The sequence below is a fragment of the Coloeus monedula genome (genome assembly GCF_965178545.1).
Source record: "Coloeus monedula genome assembly, chromosome: 25".
NCBI lineage: Eukaryota > Metazoa > Chordata > Aves > Passeriformes > Corvidae > Coloeus > Coloeus monedula.
The window spans coordinates 560,114-580,656 of NC_138805.1; the positions used below are offsets into that span (position 1 = coordinate 560,114).

Genomic DNA, 20,543 nt, shown 5'->3' on the forward strand with positions numbered 1-20,543 from the left:
ACGGCTGTGCCCAGGTTTCTCCCTAGGGAACGGTGTCTGGGGAAGGCAGAGGAGTGCAGGAACAGGCTGGTGGTGCTGCTGCCCTGGGGAGGAGGTGGCTTGTCATTTCCCTGAGTGTCCTGTGTGGGTCTGAGCAGAAACACTGAGCAGCTGCAGGGAGGGAGGTGAGGATTTAACAAGTGTTTACAGTAACAGTGTGAGGGGTGAGCAGTGCGCCCTAAAACCCTCCTGTGATCCTGGTGATTCATGGGGGGGGGTTGTGCTGAGTGCTGGGCAGTGTCCCGGGGGTTGGGTTTGGTGTGTTTGCTTTTCAGTTGCACTTTGGTTTGTGCTGACACTCTGGGCTGGCCAAACAATGCTGGAGCCCTTCCAGGGCAGGAGTTACACCTCCACGAGGTGCCAGGCAGTCCTTCCCCAAAGGCCCTGGGAGGTGAGGGGAAGGAAGCATTGCTGTCCAGTCTCTTTGGTGAGGTTCTGAGTCATGGGCAGATCACAGGATTATTTTTCAAAGTCATCTGTGCTCCAAGCTGCTTGGAAAAGAGGGAATTGGGAGCCACGTGACTCCTGGGCATGGGGCTGGGTATGCATGGGTGTGTTGCTTCCAGTGAAAGTCTCAGCAGGGTGTCCTTTTCTTCTCTCTTGTCACATGTCAGCACTGAATGATGGGCTGGGACCTGCCGGAGTAAAACCAGTTTTGATACGAGGGCTTTTTGATTTCTCTGTTGGCAGAGCCTGTTGTAATGCTCCCTTCAAGTATGTTGGTTTGCACAATATTTCTCCAGTCAGCTCCAGACACCCTGTGGAGCCTGCTTGAAGAGTCCTGTCTGCATCCCATCCAGTGCCTTACTCATCTCTTGGCTCCTGCTGGGCTTGGGATACTTCCCTGCCAGGGAAGCGTCTCTTGGCAGCAGACCAGGCTCAGCAGGGAGTTGCTGTTTCTCCATCACCCTTAGAAATGCTCCCAGTTGGGTTGGTGCAGTTGCCACCTGCCTTGCTGGTTTCTTTTACAAATTCACAGGGTATTCTGAACTGGGAGAGACCACCAGGATCATCTGGTCCAGCTCCTGGCCCTGCACAGACACCCCAAAATCCCACCCTGGGCGTCCCTGGCAGCGCTGTCCAAATGCTCCTGGAGCTCTGGCAGCCTCGGGGCCGTGCCCATTCCCTGGGGAGCCTGGGCAGTGCCCAGCACCCTCTGGGGGACGAACCTTTCCCTGATACCAGCGTAAACCTCTCCTGACACAGCTCCAGCCATTCCCTGTGTCCTGTCACAATTTCATGGAGCTGAGAGATACAGCAAATCCACCCCAGTCCCTGACTCCTGAAGAGACCTTGTTCTTATTCCCTTTGTAGGCAGAGATTCTTTTTTTTCCCCCAAGTTTTTCTCTCTTGAAAGAAATGAAATAGAACTTAAATTTAGCCCGACCCCAATTAGCAGGATTCTGCTGGCAGAGGACGTTTGTGGAGTGTGGGAGCTGGTGGAGTGCTGCATTGCAGCAGCTGCACTGTGCCCTGGATCCTGCCTTGGAATGTTTGGCCAGGGAGCTCCCCACGGCTCCTGGGGTGGGAGTGAGGGGGAACATGGTGCTGGGCTGCAGGAGAGGCAGGGCTCGACGAGCTGGGCATGGTCCTGAGGCGCTCATGGATCAACGAGGGGTTGGATGGAGCCCCAATGCCCACGGGGAGCCCAGGCAGGGCTGGGGCTGCTCCGTGTGGTGGGATGGGTCAGCACAGGCCAGGGTGGGTCAGCACCCAGCAGGAAGGGTCAGCACTCACCAGGAAAAAGCTCACTTTGCTGTTCTGGGAGTGGGGGACTCCTGAGCTTCAGCACTGAGGGGTTACTTTCCAATATACTTTTTATTCAAACACTGCTGGGCATCGTGTGCTGCGCTTGCTTGGGCTGCAGAGCATGGGGACACCATTTGTTCTGCCAAGCCAGCAGTGTTCCTGTCACCTGTCACTTGTTGAGAGTGACCCTTTCTCCCTTAGCAGTTGGACTGAAGCACAGGCCAGCCCTGGGGTCCCCCAGTGAGGTGGTGTCAAGGATTCAGCTCCAGAGACAATCCATCATACAACCAGCTGGATCCACAGAGGATTTTGTAGGCTAAAGGCAAATGGCATTTTTTGTACCTCTTTATGCCTTTGTCACATTCATACATCATCAGCTTCCACCACTGGAAAAGATATATTCACAAATGGAATTTTTAATTGACAAGTTTCCCATAGTGAAGGATCTATACATTATTTTTATATTTTTATAAAATACCCACGCTGTGTGGTCAGCAGGAAGAGGCACTGGCTTGCTGCTGAAGATATAAATGCCTACAAAAGACAGAGTTCACTAACACGCCTGATCTTGCTCTGTGTCCTTCCTGTTCTTCCAGTTTGCCACATTTATTCAGAATTAATTTGGACAGGTGGGTAGAATTAAATAAAAAATAAAATGGAAGAGAACAGCAGAAAATAGCAGATAGGGCATCTGCATCTCTATGTACTGGGCAGGAGCAGCAAGGGTTTGCCAGGGGTGCTTTATTCTCCTGTGCTGGTTCTGATGCTCTTCAGAAAGGTCCGTAGCAGCACCGTGGGGTTTCTGGTGACATCACGGCTTGTTTGGGGTCCTCAGTAGTTATCCATCCCTTGGAGCCATCCCCTACCTGCAGCTGGATGATGTACTTGCCTCTGATGGTAATTGATGGCAGATTTAGGTATAGAGAGAGCTGTTGCCAGAACACAAGCACAAGGAATGGGGTCTTGGTAGCCTCTTGGCTGGGATCTCAGAAAGCCTGGTTGCCCTTAGCTTGAGCACAGGTTTGGCAGTCTGTGTCACCCCTTTGGCTCCTGGTATTGATGTGAGGAGCCCCTTCAACCAGCTCAGAATTGTCGTTATAATCTGCCTGCCTGGCTTGGAATCTCTGTTATCCTGAAGGAAGCTTTGATTGGGAGTTCAGGACAGCTGAGTCTTACAGATTAAGTAATTCCAGTTTTCTTGCTTTTTTAACTCCAAGAGGGCAAATGTAACCAGTTCCCACTCCCTGTTATTGCTCTGTCCCTGTCCGTGGCAGGGATGGGACTGAGGGAGCTTTAAGGTCCCTTCCAACCTGAACCTTTCTGGGATTCAGTGTTCTGATGACCATGGCGAAATCCCTGCTCATGATGGCCTGGCTTTGCTCTAAGGATTTTCTCTTCAGAGAGACTTTGGAACATTTGCAGAGCTTCCACGTGAAATAGATCCTCAGTTTTTACCTGCAGCTCCCATGGAGTTCTGTGGCAGCTCAGCAGCCTGGCCTGTGATTCCCAGGTATGTTTGGAATTGTTATTGAATGCTGGCAGCCACATCAATGGGTTTGTTCAGGCAATAACAACTTGTTCCTGTACAAAGGTTTATTGAAGTGTTGGTTGTGTGTGGCGTGCGTGTGACATTTCCCTCAGAGCAGTGACGTGGGCCACGGCCGTTCCAGCAGGGTGAGGGAATGTTGGCTCTGGATGAGGCTGGAGGTTGTGTTAGATGTGCTCACTCTGGGAATGAACCCTTGGGGCTTTTTTGTGCTTTCGGGAGGTATTTTCAGAGTGTCCAAGCTGACAAGTTTGGATGTAAACTGAAAAGTTTCAAACCTCCAAGTAGCTTCAGTTCAAGTTTTCCTTCTGGCTCTATTTTTAAGCATTTATATGCCTAAAGCAGTTTGTGATTAGGACACAAATCTGAGTTCTGAAGTTTTTGTTTGCAGTTCTCTTCTCTACTGAGACATTCCTTGTGTGACTTTGGCAAGTCCCTTAAAGTAGGGCCTGTCTCCTTTACACTTGTTATCCAAGCAGGTGGGGATGTCTGGAGGTGATTCACCTTGTCTACCCTATTACAGGTGGTTTTTTAAAAAAGGGGATCCTAACTTCTCCATTGGCACAGCAGGAAAAATAATGCATCCTTACTCATCCAGTAATTTCTGTAATGCTCTCCTGGATATCTGGGCTTGGCTGTTTATATACAGAGCTGCAGCTCACAAATCAGGGGTGGATCTTTGTTTCCTGACAAGGCCACCTAACTGGGGCCACTGGAAATCCTCCTGCTCTGCCTGCCTCGGTGGTGTTTGTGTGTCTATAAACAGTTTCCTGTCATGCACTGAAGGAATGCTGGCCTGTCTCAGCATTGTCACTTGCACCTGAGTCCCTGTTGTGCACAGCCCTGTGCACACATGGTGTAAATGGGGGGAAAGAGGTTTTAAAGTGGTGTTCTGGGGCAGGAGTTCTGTGGAGCTGTTGTGGCTTCACAACCTCTGAGCTCCCAGGTGATCTTAGCCATCCCCTTCCCTCCATCCTGCTGTCCCTTTTTTAATTGAATTGGCAATATATTGAAACCAGGCAGCCTCAAACATGCCAAAACCAGTTTCCTTTCAGTATTTCCTGATTTGTAGTAATCAATATAGTAATTCAAAATCCATCTCCAGAGGACTGGGGCAGTTAATGGCCATGGCTGCACTCAGAGTTCTGGCCCTGAGCTGTCTCTACCAGAAGTTTTTGGCTTTGGGGAACTTGTTTGTTATCTCCCATTCCATCTCCAGGCTTGTACAATCAAACTAATAACCTGTACCTGCCCCCAAGGTGCCACGAGGTAAATTCCTAATACCCAGGAGGTACTTGGGAGATTAGGAGTGGGATATAAATATCAAATAGTATTTATCCAAGTGCCAGCACAGGTTGGCATGTGACATCCAGTTGTGAATGTGTATGGGAATTAAGTAAATTTCCCTGTGTGTTCCCCCTGTATTTATTGTGTTCCGTGGTTGGGTTTCCCAAATCCGAACATTTCTGATGTTGAACTGTGGCAAGCCAGAGTGTTTTAGGTGCCTGAAGTCCTCCTGGATGTGGCAGTGAGTGTCTCGTGTGGCATCAAAGGTGGATCCAGCAGCCTGGAAAAAAAGGGAATAGTTGACCCAAAATGGAGATGAGTAGAGAACTCCCCTTGCTGCAGATGTGTTCCCTGCTGCACAAACTAACTGGACACAACTTGATACTTTCAAAGGCTGAGAGTTTTGAGCTATTTTGGGCACATTTCCAACCACAATAGGCACTGTTATTGCTTCACCATCTGCCCTCCTGCTGGAACTCGAGATTATTGGGTATGGGGTCAGCATTACAAAGGGGTATATGGGATCCCTGTGGAGAATGCCTTGTTTGGGGGACATCCCTGGGGTTGCTGAGCAGGGAGCACAGGCCTTTGCTGTTAAAAAAGACCCAGTTTGTCTCTCCCCTTCTCTCTCACCCTGTCTGCAGCTGCGAGGGGAGAATTCTTTGTGCCTGAGTGACCCTGAGGACAGCCGGGAGTTGAAAATTAATTTGCATTTCGAAACACTACAGCTGTGGGGGGAACAAACATGAGGAACAATGTCACAGTCAAGTACAGGAATTGCTTGTGCTCTTACCCTGCTGCTCTTAGCACGGGGAGAACATTTCCCCCCTCTCAATTTATTGTAGGGAGTGTAATTGATTGAAACAAAAAAGGTCCAGCACATTGGCCAAATCTGAGGTATTGTTGGATATTAGGAAAAATTCCTTCACTGAAGGGGTTGTCAAGCATTGGAACTGCTCAGGCTGCCCAGGGATTTAAAAGCTGTGGGGTTGTGGCACTTGGGGATATGGTTCAGCCATGGCAGTGCTGGGAGAGCAGCTGGACTCAATCTTAGAGGCTTTTCCAACCTGAATGATTCTGTGACATTTTGTATTAAAACCAATTAAACCCAAACCCTGGGAACTGGTGGGTGCAGCCTGGGCTAGGGATTGGCTGTACAACATCTCCATCGTGGATAATGGGCAGTGAGGGCCCCCTGGCAGCCCTCAGGTTCCAGGCTGTCCTGGCACAGCCATGGGAACATTGCTGATCTGCCAGGACCTGACAGACGTGGCTATCGACCTGCCCTGCCTGATGCAGCCCAGGGGGATTTATGTTCCCCAGGCCTGAGCTTTGCACTTTGCTTTTGCACAGCCCTGGCTGAGCTGCCATAAAAGCCAATTCCAGGCTGAGGAAGCAGAGTCCGGTGCCGATCCCTCTGCGGGCGCTGCGTGGATCAGGGACGCAGCTCAGGGGTTACGGTCCACTCTGCCGTGGTTGCACCTTCCCAAGTGCAAAAGTCACACTCCAGATAAGAACTGTGTGTGTGTGACCAGGAGCTGGGGCAGCTCGGACTTTGTACCGCTCATCACCAGTGTGGATAATTGAAATGTGGTTCACGGCTTGGAAATGAGGGACAGGGAATTGAAGAATCACAGAATCCCAGGCTGGTTTGGGTTGGAAGGGACCTCAAATCCCACCTAGTCCCACCCCCTTCCTTCCCCACACCTTCCACTAGACCAGGGTGCTCCAATCCCTGTCCAACCTGGCCTTGAGCACCTTGAAGGACAGAAAGTGTCTGTCTGGTTGCTCTTGTATTTCTCTTGGTGATTCGAACATGAGGACAGGGATTTAGGAATGAGACAAAAGTCCAGAGAAAAGAGTCTTTTAGAGTTTGATGTTCTTCTGAATGTGCAGGGGGCTGGCGCCTGTGGAATGACACGTGCAGGTACAATATTGTATGACAGGGAACAATAAAGAGAAAATCCTTAACCTCTCTCCTCTGCTGCTTTACACCTTTTTGGAACCTTCACTCTAAGGTGGAGGGAAGAGCTTCAGAAATGAGAAGTTTGAAAGTCACAGGCTGAAATATTACAGGGTTTTTACTGTTTTGGTTTTTTTTAAGGAAATACTTGGACAGTTTTTTTGAAAATGGCCTTGATGATCTTAGAGGTCTTTTCCAACCTGAATGGTTCTAAAATTGAGTTAAAGTAGGAAATTACTGGAGTAAAAACAACTGTATTTCTTCAAGAGAGGATATTCCTTGTTAGGTTTTTACATAATCCTGCATTAATAGCAAGGGATTTGGGATTTATTGGCTAATTCCAGATGCCTGGAAGTTGTCAGTCTGGGCCAGGCACAGAATTCCAAGAAAGGGGCTCATGCTGCTGCAGTGGCACCGTTTGTGCTGTGCTGGGTATCCTTGGGGTGCTTTTCCCCTGCCCCTGCCTGTCCTTCCCAGCTGTTCCCAAAGGAGCCTGGACAGCCAGGGGTCAGCTCCTCCACCTGTGTTTTATCTGGTGGCTGATTGTTGCAGTTTCTACCCTGGTGGCTCAAAACAGCCTTTAACCTTCTGTTACCCAGAAGGACCCCATACCCAGTGTGCTCCCCAAGGCTGCTGGCACTGGGTGCTGATTGTCACCTCTGCTGAGGTGGAGCTGGGGGCAGTCGGTGTTCCTGGATGCTGAGCTCCCTTGTGGGTTTGCTACGTGTGGAATTCAGTGAGGAGCAGCATTTCGGGTGCTCTGGGCCACTGTCCATCCCCAAGGCCTGGCCCATGGGACCTGCACCCCACTGCTGTGTTTTGGGAAAACGCCAGTGCCAGAGGGGGGCTTGGTCGGAGGCCTCGTGCCCCGGGCTGAACAAACACTTCTGGTTCCAGTAATGTGCTAAGAAAATAAAATAAAATAAAACACAACACGAGCAAGCCTCCCAAAGCCCAGGGAGGGAACATTACAAAAGATTTTAAAAAAACCCCACCCAACAAGATGATAGGAAGGGAAATGTGCCTGATGTGAGGATGAATCAAAATGTTTTTCAGAATGAAAACCATAAAACTTCTGCTTCCTCTTGATGGCAGAGAATTAAGCAGTTAACGAGCCCTTGGAGATGCAATAAACCTTTCAAACCAGCTGAGAGATGCTCAGGAAGGACTCGAATGAATTCCTTTGGCTGCTGTGATGATGAAATGTGCTGGGGTCCCCTTTGGTGAGGCATCCACATTTCCAGCCCTTTGCACTTTATCTCCTGGAACCACCTGGTACTGGAGATAGCAGAGGGAAGGAGGAGAGGTGATTGTTTCTGGAATGGGAGGAGTGTCCACTGCAGAGCTGGTTGTTCCCAGGCAGCACCTGGCAGGGTTTGAGCTGCTTGCAGCTGAGGCAGTGACTTCCTGCAGGGAGGGTTTCTGGGCTCACTGGCTGAAGACCCCACAGCTCAGAAAAGGACTAAAATCCAGCTTAGGATCAGTGATTTTTGTTACTTGCCTGGGAATGTGGCACTGGAAAGGGCTGTGTGCTCAGCTGGAGAACCCAGCCCCAGTTCTGGGCTCAGAGATTCTCTGACCCAGTTCCCTGGATGGGGCTGCAGGAGTGCACTGAGTGTCATCCTGTGCTCGCTCACTCCCTCCTCCTGCCTTTCCCAAAGCTCCTGGGCATTGCCAGGAGCCACATGCTGGCCCAGGTGGGCCTTTATGGCTCTTCATGCAAACCACGTGTGCCATCGAGTCTGGTGTAATTGCAGGAACCCACAGTAATTAACTGCCATTAGCAGAACTTTAGTGTTGCTGCTGTTACATCCTGCGAGAGGAAATCTGTGTCTGTTCCCTGCTGGGATGAGGCTGAGGTACCTGTGATGCCTTGAGGCCACCTAAAAACAGAGACTCGACAGGAGTAAGGGAGTAAAGCAGGTTTTTATTTGAAAGGCCTTCAAAGATACCCCTGGGGAGCCAGAGGCCACTGCCCAGATGGACCCCAAGGTGGACCCCAGGTCATGAGTTCTTCACACTTTTATAGCTTCGGTTCATTTGCATATCAGGGTTAGTTCTCCAATTAAAGCTTCAGTTAATGATGTCGTTTCCCCAAGCTTGCCCCCCCCCCCCTTTAGAGGCTTTGGTTTACACATTTTGGCCTAGGACAGTCTGGGTGTCCCTGGAGAGCAGGCCTGGAGAGGCTTTGTTATGTCTGCCTGGCACGAGAGAGCAGAAGTGAACAGGCTCCAAGAAACTCCAGAGTTACACACTGGGCAGTGCAGGATTTGAAAAGTAAGAAAATTAAAACCTAAGGCATCACCTGTCTGGTTCAAACCTGGGTTGTGGTTTGGGATCTAGAAGCCAAAATCAGTTCCTGAACCGAGAAGTTCACCTGCAGGGGAGGGATTTCTGCAGCAGATGGACACAGGTACCCGACAGAGTCACAGTGTGGTGTCAGGAGCTGCTCTAGGTGATGGTCAGGGCACACTTGACATTTGCAAAATTAAGTCTTGGATTGTCATCCTGTCATCCTGCCTTTTCCTTCTGAGGGAACAGTCACTGTTCCCTCCATGTGTGGATGTACATCCCTAAAATGGGTATTCAGCCAAAGGCTGGGGATTCAAAGGGCAGAGGGAGGTTAAACACACACCCGATGGCCAGGTGTCATCTTCATTCAGAAACTGAAAAATGAAGTCACCACTCCAGCAAAGGGCCCTCAGGTACAATTTTAACCCTCCTTGAATTTCGGTTCCTTCTCCAACCGTGCAGAATTCCCCCAAAATATCCTTGGTGCTGGTATGGTATATTTAGCTTAAAGAACAGATCATCCTGGTAACCAGATGAGGAAATGCCTGGAACAAGCCTGGGGGGATCTTTTTAGGGTGTATTAATTATTCTCACTGTACCCAGGCTCTTCCATGACAAAAGAGAACTTGAGGCAGAGCGTTGGTGCTGCAGCCCTTGGCTCCCCTGCCCTGCTCCCCACTGTCCCTCCAGGTTTCCTGGTGGGAATGGGGCAGACAGGGAGGGTGCTGTTTATTTATCTGCCTCTTGATGTGTTTGCTTCTTGATTTATTTGCATCTTGATTTATTTATTTCAATGGGCTCTACTGATTCCAGGGGCCCCCTCCTGTGGCTGCAGGATGGACCATTTAGGTCTTTGGGATTTGCAGCATTAGCAGATGTTGCCACAACACTTTAAAACTTGGTAAAACTCCTTTGCCCGATCCTCTGGGACTCTGCATGCAGGAAATGCTGCTGCTGGGGGCTCAGCCCTGTGCAGGTCACCGGTGAGATCTGTGACCATTGTAGGGGTGGTGGTGGGGCAGGTGCACATGGACATCCACAGGGTCTGATTCGGGTGTGTCTGGCAGCCTGGGGTGCTCTTCTCCCACAGGGGACAAACACCACCGGCTGTGTCAGCACACAGAGCCTTGTCCTCGTCCTTTGCTGCACGGGATGGAGCTGTTGCACCTCTGCTGCCCTGCACAGTTCACATCTGGGCCCCACTCATCTCCCAGTGCTGTAGTGCAGTACAGTGCACACTTCAGCCCTTTCTGGCCACTGCTTGAGTAGGATAGAACTCCTTCCCTGTCCACTTCCAGCCTTAAAAACTTTCTTTTTCAAGAGGCGTTGAATCTTTTTGCATAAAGGCTTAAGTGTTGTCCTCCAGAAATGTTTTGAGACACTATGAGAATTCTGGGCCTCGTGTTCTACTTGCTCTGCTCAAATCTGTCCTTGTGGGTGACTGATGGATGTGTCCCCCAGTGTGCTTTGGGTGTGTGTTCAGTGAGAACCTGTTGCCTATCCCAGCTCAGACAGCTCAGAGTGTCTGGTTGGTTCCTGAAGCCATCAGCTGTGGTCCTCCTCGGAGCTCACCGGTGCCGAGGTAGCAGGAGGCTTCACCTCCACTGGTTTTTGTTCCCCAGAAAAGCAGCACTGGGTTTCCAAGGCTCTTTGCTTAATGTACAACAGCTCTGTTTGTCTCAAAGCCTGCCCCTGACTGGAAAATGGTGAGAGCTGCTGTACATCCCTGGGAATGTAACTCTGGAGCCTGGCTGGCTCGGTTCTGGCTGTCTCTTGGTGCCTTGGGGCATTCCAGGTTCAGGGTTTAATCTGCTCCAGCTGAGCCTGCGATTGACATGCTGCAGGATTTACAGCTTTCACCCTGTCCTGTGCTCCAGTGCAGAGCAGACGTGCCTTTATCCTGGGATACACCTGCTGATTTCCAGGGAGCCGTCTGAAAGGAGCCTTTCCTCCAGCTGTGAGGGTTTGCTGCAGGCTGGGAAAGCAGCCTTGTGGAGGCTGGGGGGAGCATGGAGCACCCAAGTGCAGCAGCCCTTGGGAGCAGTGCCTGCCAGATGGCGTTTGCTGCGTGGGGTAAGGGGATTTGCCACATGAGCTGCTCGGAATCTGTGTCACATGGCACATTGGCCAGACCTGGCATTTACAGAACAAACCGAGATCAGCAGAGGAGCTGCTGCAAAAGGGCGGCTGGCAGAGGGATCCACAGGGATCCACAGGGACCCCAGCTTTTTCTGTGAAGATTTGCTGATGCTCACAGGAGCTCTCTGTGTGTTGGGGGCAGTTTTATGGCCTTTTGTAAATCCAGGGATTCGCTCCTCTTCGAGCTTCCAGGGATGGACGCGCGGCCCCGGCACTGGATGTGCGTGAGCCTGGGAAGCCAGCTGGAAGGAATGGGGTGGTGAAGCGGCTGCAATATTAACTTGACACCTGATTATATCCCCTGGGCTGATTTTTCCATTCTGTCATGCCCCGCTCTGTCTGCACTTTCTGTGAGCGTGGGATGCTGTGGAGCTCTCCACATCCAGCTGAAATTATTGGGGATGAAATTATCGGTTATAAAAGCTCTCGTAGCATCTCCCTGATGTTTGTATTTCCTTACACCGAGCAGGATAGGTTAATCCTATCTAGATTTGAAAGATAGCATTTATTCCGTTTTAAGGCTCTTCTGGGATGGGATTTCACACCACAGTTCCTGTGCGAGTTGTCATGGGACCTGTACTGTCTCTGTTTGGCCAGAATTGGCCTTTTTTGACCTGATCCATATCCTGGCATTCTCTTGTTAAAGCAGGAGCACCTCTGACCAGTTTCCACACCAACTCCTGAAGTTAAATTTCCTACAGGCTTTCTCCCCTAAGGAGGAACTGAAGCCATGGCCCAGCTGGGAGTAGTTTATGGCACCTGCCAAGAGCACAGCCTGAACTAGGACTTCACTAACCCCAGCTGTTGTTGTTCAGTGCCCCAGGTCCTCAAGAGCTGCACTGAGTTCATCGAGAAGCACGGCATTGTGGATGGGATATACCGGCTGTCCGGGATCGCCTCCAACATCCAGAAACTCCGGTAAGGGCCTGCCTTGGAGCCCCTGGCACGGGCAGGGGCACAGCCTGGGCTTCCACAGGCAGAGTCATCCTGCAGGAAGCTTTCCTTTAGGGTAAAGGATCAGGCTCATGGTGTCACTGTGCTGTCATGTTTCATTTCTGTTCCTCCTCGCTCCGGGAGCCCTTTGGAGCAGTTGATGTTTCTCCCTGCTGCCCTGGGCTCCTGGCTTTTACCCGCAGTTAATTGGTGATGTGCAAAGGATACGTGCCTGAGTCTGGGGGGTGGCACTGCTGTGCTGCACAGGGAAGGGCCAGGAGTGTGTCCTGGTTGTGTTCCCATCACAGCAAACCCTTTATTGTTCTGTGAGGCTGTTTTCCTCCTGCCGTTTGGTGTGGGATATTCTGTTGTGGAGCGCTGAGGGTGCCGAGTGGACGTGACTCATTCCAGCACTGGTCCTGGGCCCGCGGCCTGCAGAGGCAGCATGGGGGGATTTTCCGTAGGCAGAGGATTTTTTTGGTCCCAGCTGTCCCCCAGTTCAGTGGGCAGGTTTGAGCTGGGACAGTGACTGTTCAAACCCTTGGATGGATGGATTTGTTCTGCTTCAGATTAATCCCGTTTCTCATCTGAGCAAGTCCCATTTTAAAAATCTGGTCCCAAGACTTTGATATCCAGAATCCAAAGGCTCCAACTGGAGCTGTGACTGAATAAAACATTTGCTGTTGCTTCAGTTACATCCCTTTATTCCCCATTTTGACTTGGGCTGGACCATCCTTCTAATCTCTGCCCTAGTCCATTTTTTCCCTTTAGTGTTGCCAGGACCATTTTCTCCTTCAGTGTGTATCGAAGGTGCTTTAGAAATGGTTTTCTAAAATTGTAATGGCATCGTTCCCTGTTCCAGTGCAGAGAATGCAGTAACAGCCTGTTTTCCAGGTTTCTGAGATGTTCCAAGGACAAAAGGAAGGGAGTACATGGCATAACTTATTGACGCTGTCCCTGTTCATGTAAATCACTACAGATTTTGAGTGTTTGATGAACGTAAGACACGTCTTGCTGCAGTTCCCAGCTGTATAAACAGGGCATTTCAAAGCTAGGGCTGCAGTATCCTTACAAGTGAGTCACTGTGCTTAGGTTTCCCACAGAAGAACTGGATCTCCTGGATTTAAAGGGCTTTTTGGTTGGAGAGAAGGTTAGAAAATTTATTCTACATGGGGGATTTCAATGGGACAGAGGTTGGCTCTTCAGTAGGGCAGTAGCTGCCTTTATTTGGCAGGTGGGCCAGCAGAGCCATTGTTGGTTTGGGGTGTGGATCCCTGTATCCTTCTTCTTTGGGTTAGAAGGAATAACATGTAGCACTGGGAACAGTCAGTGCAGAGGGATGGAGGGTTGAGTGTAGTGGGGCATCCCTGTCTTCCCTCCACATTCACTTCTGCAGGGGAACATCTGACCCAGTGTGAGCTTTATTCCCAGGAAAAGCCAGCAGAGTGGGGCAGGATATGGGCAGGGAGGTGGAGCCAGGGCTGAGTGTGTTTGTGTGGGGCGGGCTCGTGCCTTCCTGAGCTTCTCTGTGGAGCCAAGTGCAGGAACTGAGTTTCTGTCCCAGATGTGAGCAAGGGGGGAGTCAGAAGGTGCCTGTGGCAGTGGTGTGTGCTTGACACTGAGGGCTTGGAAAACTGAATCCTTCCCTTCCTCCTGTGCTGTCCTTGGGGTGAGGAAGGGATGGCCTGTTCACCCTGAGGAGGTGGGGACCTGTCCTGCCCCTGGTGTGGGGTGTGAAGGGCTTCCCACAAGCAGTGTCTGTGTCCAGGGATGGAAGGAGCTCGGCCTGGTCCCGGGAGGGCCCAGTTACAAACATGCCTGGTGCCCTGGGCACGTCCTGCTCCCTGGGCAGAGTGAGCTCAGGGGTTGTGTGACCCTCTGGGCACAACCTGCCAGCTTTGGGTGGGGGACAGGACAGGGACAGGGACATGGCCACCACAGCTAGCCCCAGCTGTGGTTGCAGTGCTGACAGGATGAGTCCCCATGGCTGTGAGCAGCCTGAAGACCCTGGCAGGGACCCTGAGGTTCTCCAGCTCCCAGGGCCTGGCTCACCACGCTCATCCCCCTGGAGTGTCCTGCTAATTGGAAACAGCACTTCCCAGCACATACTCCCAGCAGTGAGCCAGCTCAGCCTTCTGAGCTCAGCTTTTATTTCATAAACATTGGTGATTTGGGGTTTTTTCTCTCTCTGAAAACCAAGGGAGTGCTATGGGATTTTCTTCATGTGGTTCCTGGCTGTCTTCTCCCTGTAGCAGAGGCAGGCTCAGCTCACCAGCTCATCCCCCAGGAATTCCTGCACTCCCTGGTTTCCATATGCTGCCGATGGCAGTGCTGCTGGCATGGCTTTGTCATTGCCATTTCCAGGCCTTTGAAATGCAGAGAGACAGCAGCTTTCATCATTCCTATGGGCAATCCCAGGCACAGCCCTTGGGAGTTAAACTTGTTCTTGTGGTCTTGGAAGATGTTCTCTGGAGACTTTGTGAAAAGCCCTGATGCAGCAAAAAGGATTGCAGCCAGTTGGTCGTAAAACTAGCTGAAAATGCCTTATTAGAAAAAAGAAAAGTCTCTTTTTTGGAAAAAATCCCCACTGGCTGCCCCACAGCCGTGGGTCATGTGGCTTTGGTGACTAAGTGTTTATTTTTTCCTGTAAATCAGGAAAGCCTTGCTGTAATTTGTGCTGGGTTTGATGTCATTCCTCCTCCTCAAACCCCTTTACCCATTTCTCTGTTCTCATTGCCAGCCACGAGTTCGACTCCGAGCAGATTCCTGACCTGACCAAGGATATTTACATCCAGGACATCCACTGTGTGGGCTCCCTGTGCAAGCTGTACTTCCGTGAGCTCCCCAACCCCCTGCTCACCTACCAACTCTATGAGAAGTTCTCTGTAAGTATGAGGCAAATGTGGGGCACTTCCCCTTTCAGTGGGGCTTCAGCTGGTAGAGCAGAGAAAACCTGGAAGCTGGACCTGCCTTCCACTCTCTTCCCTCTCTGCTCTGTGTCAGTTGGGGTTTGGAGCCATCAGAAGGGTGTATCACCAGAATTCCCAGCCTGACACTGTGCTGCCCACACTCCCGATTCCATCCTGCCATTCCAGAAGGGGCTGGCAGTGGCCCGGGGTCTGAGGGGCCTTTTCTGTGTCCCCTTTAGGTTACTCACAGGTGCCTTTGTCCCCTGTGCCACACTGTGTTGGTTCCACTTGAGGGGCCCCAGCAGAAGGTACCTGGCACACTTCCCACGCTTTGCAGGAGTTCCCATCTTGTTTGCCATTTCCTAGGAACGGGATGAGAAGCAAATGATTCTCTGAGCTGAATGCCTTCTGCAGGAATTCTCTGTGCCATTAACATGTCCCAGGTCATGAGTTACTTGGCCTTCCTTACATGATCCATGTGCTGCTCTGTCCCCAAGACAGACCCCTCACCCAAGGGGGAGAAGAGCAACAAAATCCACCTCACTGCCAAGATTGGTGTGTTGGGGGTTTATTTGCAGTTAAATCCTTTCCTGCCTCATTCCAGGATGCTGTTTCTGCTGCTACAGATGAGGAAAGGCTGGTTAAGATCCATGATGTGATCCAGCAGCTGCCACCTCCCCACTACAGGTGAGTGCAGCCTTTGGGGTGTTGTGGGCATTTTGTGAGAGGAATTCTGTAATTCCAGTTTCCCTCTCCAGACAGCCACCCTGTGCCTCTGCATACTGAAATGGTTATGGCTATAGAAGGTTGATTTATATTTTAGTTAGCTCCTTCCCAAATGCTGTACACTAAACATGGTCTTAATTGACTTCCTTGGAAACTCCGTGTGGGAGGGAAAGAGGAGCTCGTTATGTCAGACTAAGGAAACAGTTTCATTGTGGGGGGGCACAATACAGTGCTAAGAGCACTTTAAAAAAAGTGAAATATAGCCAAAAAATTGCTCAGGCCTTCAGTCAAACTTGGTCAACTGTATTTTGTCTCCAGATTGCCCCTCCCTGCAGCAACAGTAATGAGCAAATACAACAATGCTCTGTGAGAATAACTGATGTAATTAGTTATATTAGTGTTATATATTAGAGAGCATAATATGGTGTTTAAAAATCACCAGTTAAAATACTGTATTCAAGTTAATAAGTGGTAGTAAGAACTCATGCTGTATGGTAATGAGTCTTGACTAAGAACAACAACATTTTAACGGTCTTTAGTAACAAAAATTATGGCAGGGTATGGTGAAAAGGCATCAGACAAACTGGTATTGGTGATTGGCGTTAATAACTACATAGAATACATGTTAATGAGACTTTAATATTAATTACTAGTGATGCATGGTAAGTAGCATTCACTAATTGTGAACTGCACTTGGTAGAAACAGCTAATGACAGTGTATGGTGGAAGTTATTTACAGATTGGTGACTATTTTAATTGGCTGGGCCAGTTGCCCTGATGTGTGCCCGTGGTTTAGGTGCCCATTTGGGGTGAATGCAGGCGATATTTGGCTGTTGTTACCTAAATTACAATACTTCATCACAATCATCAATTGATTATTGTAACGTATGTTAATCTGCAGGATGAGTTAGAATTCTGGTCCAAGTGGTCTGGTGTAACACATGAGGACAGCTATCCATAACTTTATAGTCATTTCTGCTAATAAATGCTTAAATTTCAATTACTGTGATCTGTGGTGATTAGCTGGACAACTGCAATGCTGCAGTGAGTGGTATAAATAACTAATTGTAAAAGTTAACTGGGATTTAACTGATGTGTTATAAACTACAGCTGTGCTACTTGCTCTTTCTGTAAGGTTGGCTAGTTGGTGCAACAGCTGCTGCTTGTAGTAACTAATTGCAACACTGATGTTAATTGAGGGGGGTGTGGTCCTTGCAAAAATAGACTGATCTCCTTCTTTTCCATTCACCTCTTCCCTGAAATGATTTTTGCTTTATGGGGCTGGTTAAACTGGGCACTGGTACCAGCAGCTCATCAGTCTCTGAGAGGGGGCACAACACCTGGATGTAGAATCTGTAGGTTACAGGGGGCTGCTCTCCTTTCCTGGGGTTTACTTGGAAAAAGGAAAAAACACTTTCTTTTTCTTCCACTCAGTGATGAGAAGTTGCAGGCAGGAGGTGTCTGCTTGGTTTCCAGCCATAGCTGTTTTCTTCACTTCCAGTCTTGTCTATTTGTGGAATTTTGAGCCCCAAATCACCCTCCCTGCTCCATCTCACTTCCCCCCCAAAAAAGGATAGGCTGTGAGACAGACACAAGCCAGGGGCACCAGGAGGGTAGAGCAGCATTTTCACTGCCACCTCCTGCTCCCTCCTCCCCAGCCTGTATTAAACACAAGAGTGCTTAATATATAAAACTCACCATTTTTTAATGTGAACAGAAGCCTCTGAAGTTTAACCTTCTATCTGCCTTACCCACCCACAGGAAACCTGCAGCCAGGAATTTCCAAAGTAGGGCTCAGATACAGCTGGCTGGTTTTCAGTGTCCTGGGGTGTCTGAAGCAATACTCCCCCCCTTCCCAGGATTAGCATTCCACATCCTTCCCCGCACATCCCTGAGCAGCCCCTCAGGGCTGCCACACACCTGCAGAGGGTTTTTTTCTGGAGCTGTCCTTTCCTTGAGCCTGGACAAGTCAGAAGAGACTCCCCTCACCCCAGCATGTGTCATTGTTGCCGAAGCCATGTCCACCATGGGGCTCAGGGGAAAGAGTTCAACATTCCTTTCTGGGAGCTGTCAAACCAAAAGGAAATAATGAGCTGGGTTTGTGCTGTGGATCACGGCCTGGCTTTGCTCAGTGGTGCTGAACGTTTGCCTCTCTCCTGTTTTCCAGGACACTGGAGTTCCTAATGAGACACTTGGCTCGTCTGGCTGATTATTGCTCCATCACAAATATGCACACCAAGAACTTGGCCATCGTCTGGGCTCCAAACCTCCTCAGGTACTGTGGGATTTTCCCATTTCAATGGAAGATAAATGTTCACATTTATAAACAACAGATACTGCAGAAAATCGCAGCTTTCAGCAGCTGGAAAGAGCTCTTCCTTTCTTCACCCAGGGTGCTCTTCTCCTCCTGTAAAATATGGGAAATTATTCTAAGCAGGATTTAAGATCAACTGGCAAGTTCCTGACCTAGTGATGTAAACCAGCCCCTGTATTATCCTGTCTCACACAACACAGTTCCACTGCCTGCAGTTCTGTCAGTAGTGACAAAGAAGAGTTCCCTCAACCCTCTTTTAGAGGATAATTTCTCCTCTCCTGGTTAGATGAGACTGGTGTGTCTTTGATCATCCAGGAAAATTTCTACAGTGGCATCACTGATTTCCCACTGCATAAGTCTCTAGAGTCTAATTTGACAGCTTTTGGCTGCAAGAATTGAAACTTACAGAAGTGATCTTGGATAAATCTGTCCCCTAAAATCGGTTTTGAATCTGCATGATAGGGCACTTTAATGGTGTAACTTAAAACATTTTGCTTTAAAAGCAAAAAAAGAGTGTCACCCTGCCCTCTATTGTACTGACTCCTGAACTGCTGTTGTTAGCAACCTGAGAAATCCGAGTGTGCAGTTCATTGTGGAATCCCAGAAGGGTTTTGGGTTGGGAGGGACCTTAAAGCCCTGCCATGGGCAGGGACACCTTCACCTATCCCAGATTGCTCCAAGCCCTGTCCTGGCCTTGGACACTCCCAGTTTATGCAGGTGGGCTCTTCTTTCTGGCAATTCTTCCACAAGCAGTGGAGTGACCTTGTGTTTGAGATTGCTTTGGTGGGTCCTGGGGCACTCACTCAGCAGGATCAGTTGGAGACACTCCCTGCTCAAGGGAAAATCCCCTTAGAGGCCACAGTAGGTTTGTACAACAGCACTGCCTTAAATTGTTCCAGCCATGGAAATGAGTTAACAAAGAGCTCTTCACTGTGGGTGTTCAGTGTATTTACCTCAATTCAGACCTGTCCCACACTCCCTTTTCCTCCCAGCCCAGTGTTCCTCTTGCCCTGTGAGTAAGACTGGCACCTGGATCTGCAGTTTGGCCATAAATCCCCACAGTCAGTGATCATTTGTGAGCGTTGCTGAGATTGAACCCCAGAACTGTCCTGAAGCCTTTTCTGCCTGAGCCCCAGGCCCTGCAGCCCCACAGGTGCCCCGGCCTCAGCCAGCAGGAGCCTCTCCCCTCACGCAGTGTCCCTTTGTGCAGGTCCAAGCAGATCGAGTCCGCCTGCTTCAGCGGCACGGCCGCCTTCATGGAGGTGCGGATCCAGTCGGTGGTGGTGGAGTTCATCCTGAACCACGTGGATGTGCTCTTCAGCTCCAAGCTCAGCTCTGTCATCCGGGATGGGGCAGGTGCGTGCTCTCTGCTGCTTCACTTGGGCAGGAATGGCAGCACTTTGTGGTCTCTGAGCCTCCTCTGGGACGCTGAAATGTTTTTTTTTTAACCTAGAGGACGCGTTTCTGGGTTGGGATGTCAGAACCCAGACATGGCTTGGTTTTAGAAATTGCTGTCAGTACCTTTCTTAGAAGCCACAGGAGTGCAGAGATGAATGTTTGGCTTCTACTTCTATGTCCTGCCACCGTGAAATTGCAAGGAATCACTTAAATCTTTGTCCCCCCTGCTCCCTCTCCTTTTTAAAACCATCTTTACTGATGTTCCTGCTTCAGTATTACTTACCAATGTCTGTCTACCCTCATCCATACCTTAGAGCACAAAGAGGAATGAACTGGTGTAAAGCAGTCTCTCTGCATTCAGTAATGTTGAGGTTAAGGAACTTAAATCTTGCTCTTAAAAGGCTATTTTGACATCTGCTGTACTGGTTATTCCTTCTGCAGAACCTGTGTGGGCTCATGAGCAGGGCTGAGCAGCCACACAGCTCAGGCTGGTGTTGCTTTAGGATGAGGAATGAACCTGGAGCACCTGGAACGTCATCCAGCCTTAAAACCTACAAATTCCCTGGAGTAACTGAGACCATGTACCTGTTCCATGGAGAAGGAGCAGAGTTGCACCGGGAGAAAAGTTTACTCTGTGTCAGTGTGGCTGCCACAAGCTGTTCCTGCTCCTAAGCAGCATTAAGGCTGCACCATCTGCCTTGATAACCTGCCCTTGCCTGGAACATGCACAGACACTGCAATTGCCCCCACCTGGGGACTGCACAGAGCTGGGTTTCCACTGTATTTGCTGCTCCCTTCTTTTAAACAAACCCTACCTCTGCTTAGGCTGGCAGAGTTGATCCAAGTCCAGCTTTTTCTCCTGCCATAAGGCAGTTCTAAGTCCATGTGTTGTGTTCCACTGTGGCGAAACTGCGAGGAGTTTTAAAAATGGATGGTCGGGAAGGAAATGAAGCCAAACAAGGCAAACGTTGTATCTGAGAACCATTTATTGGTAACAAAAAAGAGAAGGAAAAGGAGTTGCCCAAACGAAAGAGGTATGGAAGAGACAGAAAAGAAGAAAGGAGAATGGAAAAGGATTGGGGGAGAGGAGAGAGAGGGGACAGAGGGAAGAAGAGGGCATTACCCCCAGCAGGTCAGGGCAGTGCTGTGGGTGCCCAGGTGGGGGCCGTGCTCGCTGCCTTCCTGGGGCTGCTCCCGAGGGGCGACGGCCCTGGACGTGCGGCGAGTGGGCGCTCGGACGGAGCACCA

The 20,543-nt window shown here is 49.9% G+C and overlaps 1 protein-coding gene across 1 annotated transcript in view; it reads left to right on the plus strand.

Annotated features, from left to right (window-relative positions):
- Positions 1–20,543, plus strand: part of ARHGAP32 (Rho GTPase activating protein 32) — a gene marked incomplete at its 3' end in the record, with an annotated part of 172,213 nt that overhangs the window by 141,747 nt on the left and 9,923 nt on the right. Inside the window, exons 15-19 of the mRNA XM_082297092.1 lie at positions 11,831–11,933; positions 14,689–14,833; positions 15,462–15,544; positions 17,751–17,858; positions 19,108–19,253. Of these exons, the coding sequence (XP_082153218.1) occupies positions 11,831–11,933; positions 14,689–14,833; positions 15,462–15,544; positions 17,751–17,858; positions 19,108–19,253 (585 nt within the window). The remainder of the gene's footprint in view (positions 1–11,830; positions 11,934–14,688; positions 14,834–15,461; positions 15,545–17,750; positions 17,859–19,107; positions 19,254–20,543) is intronic.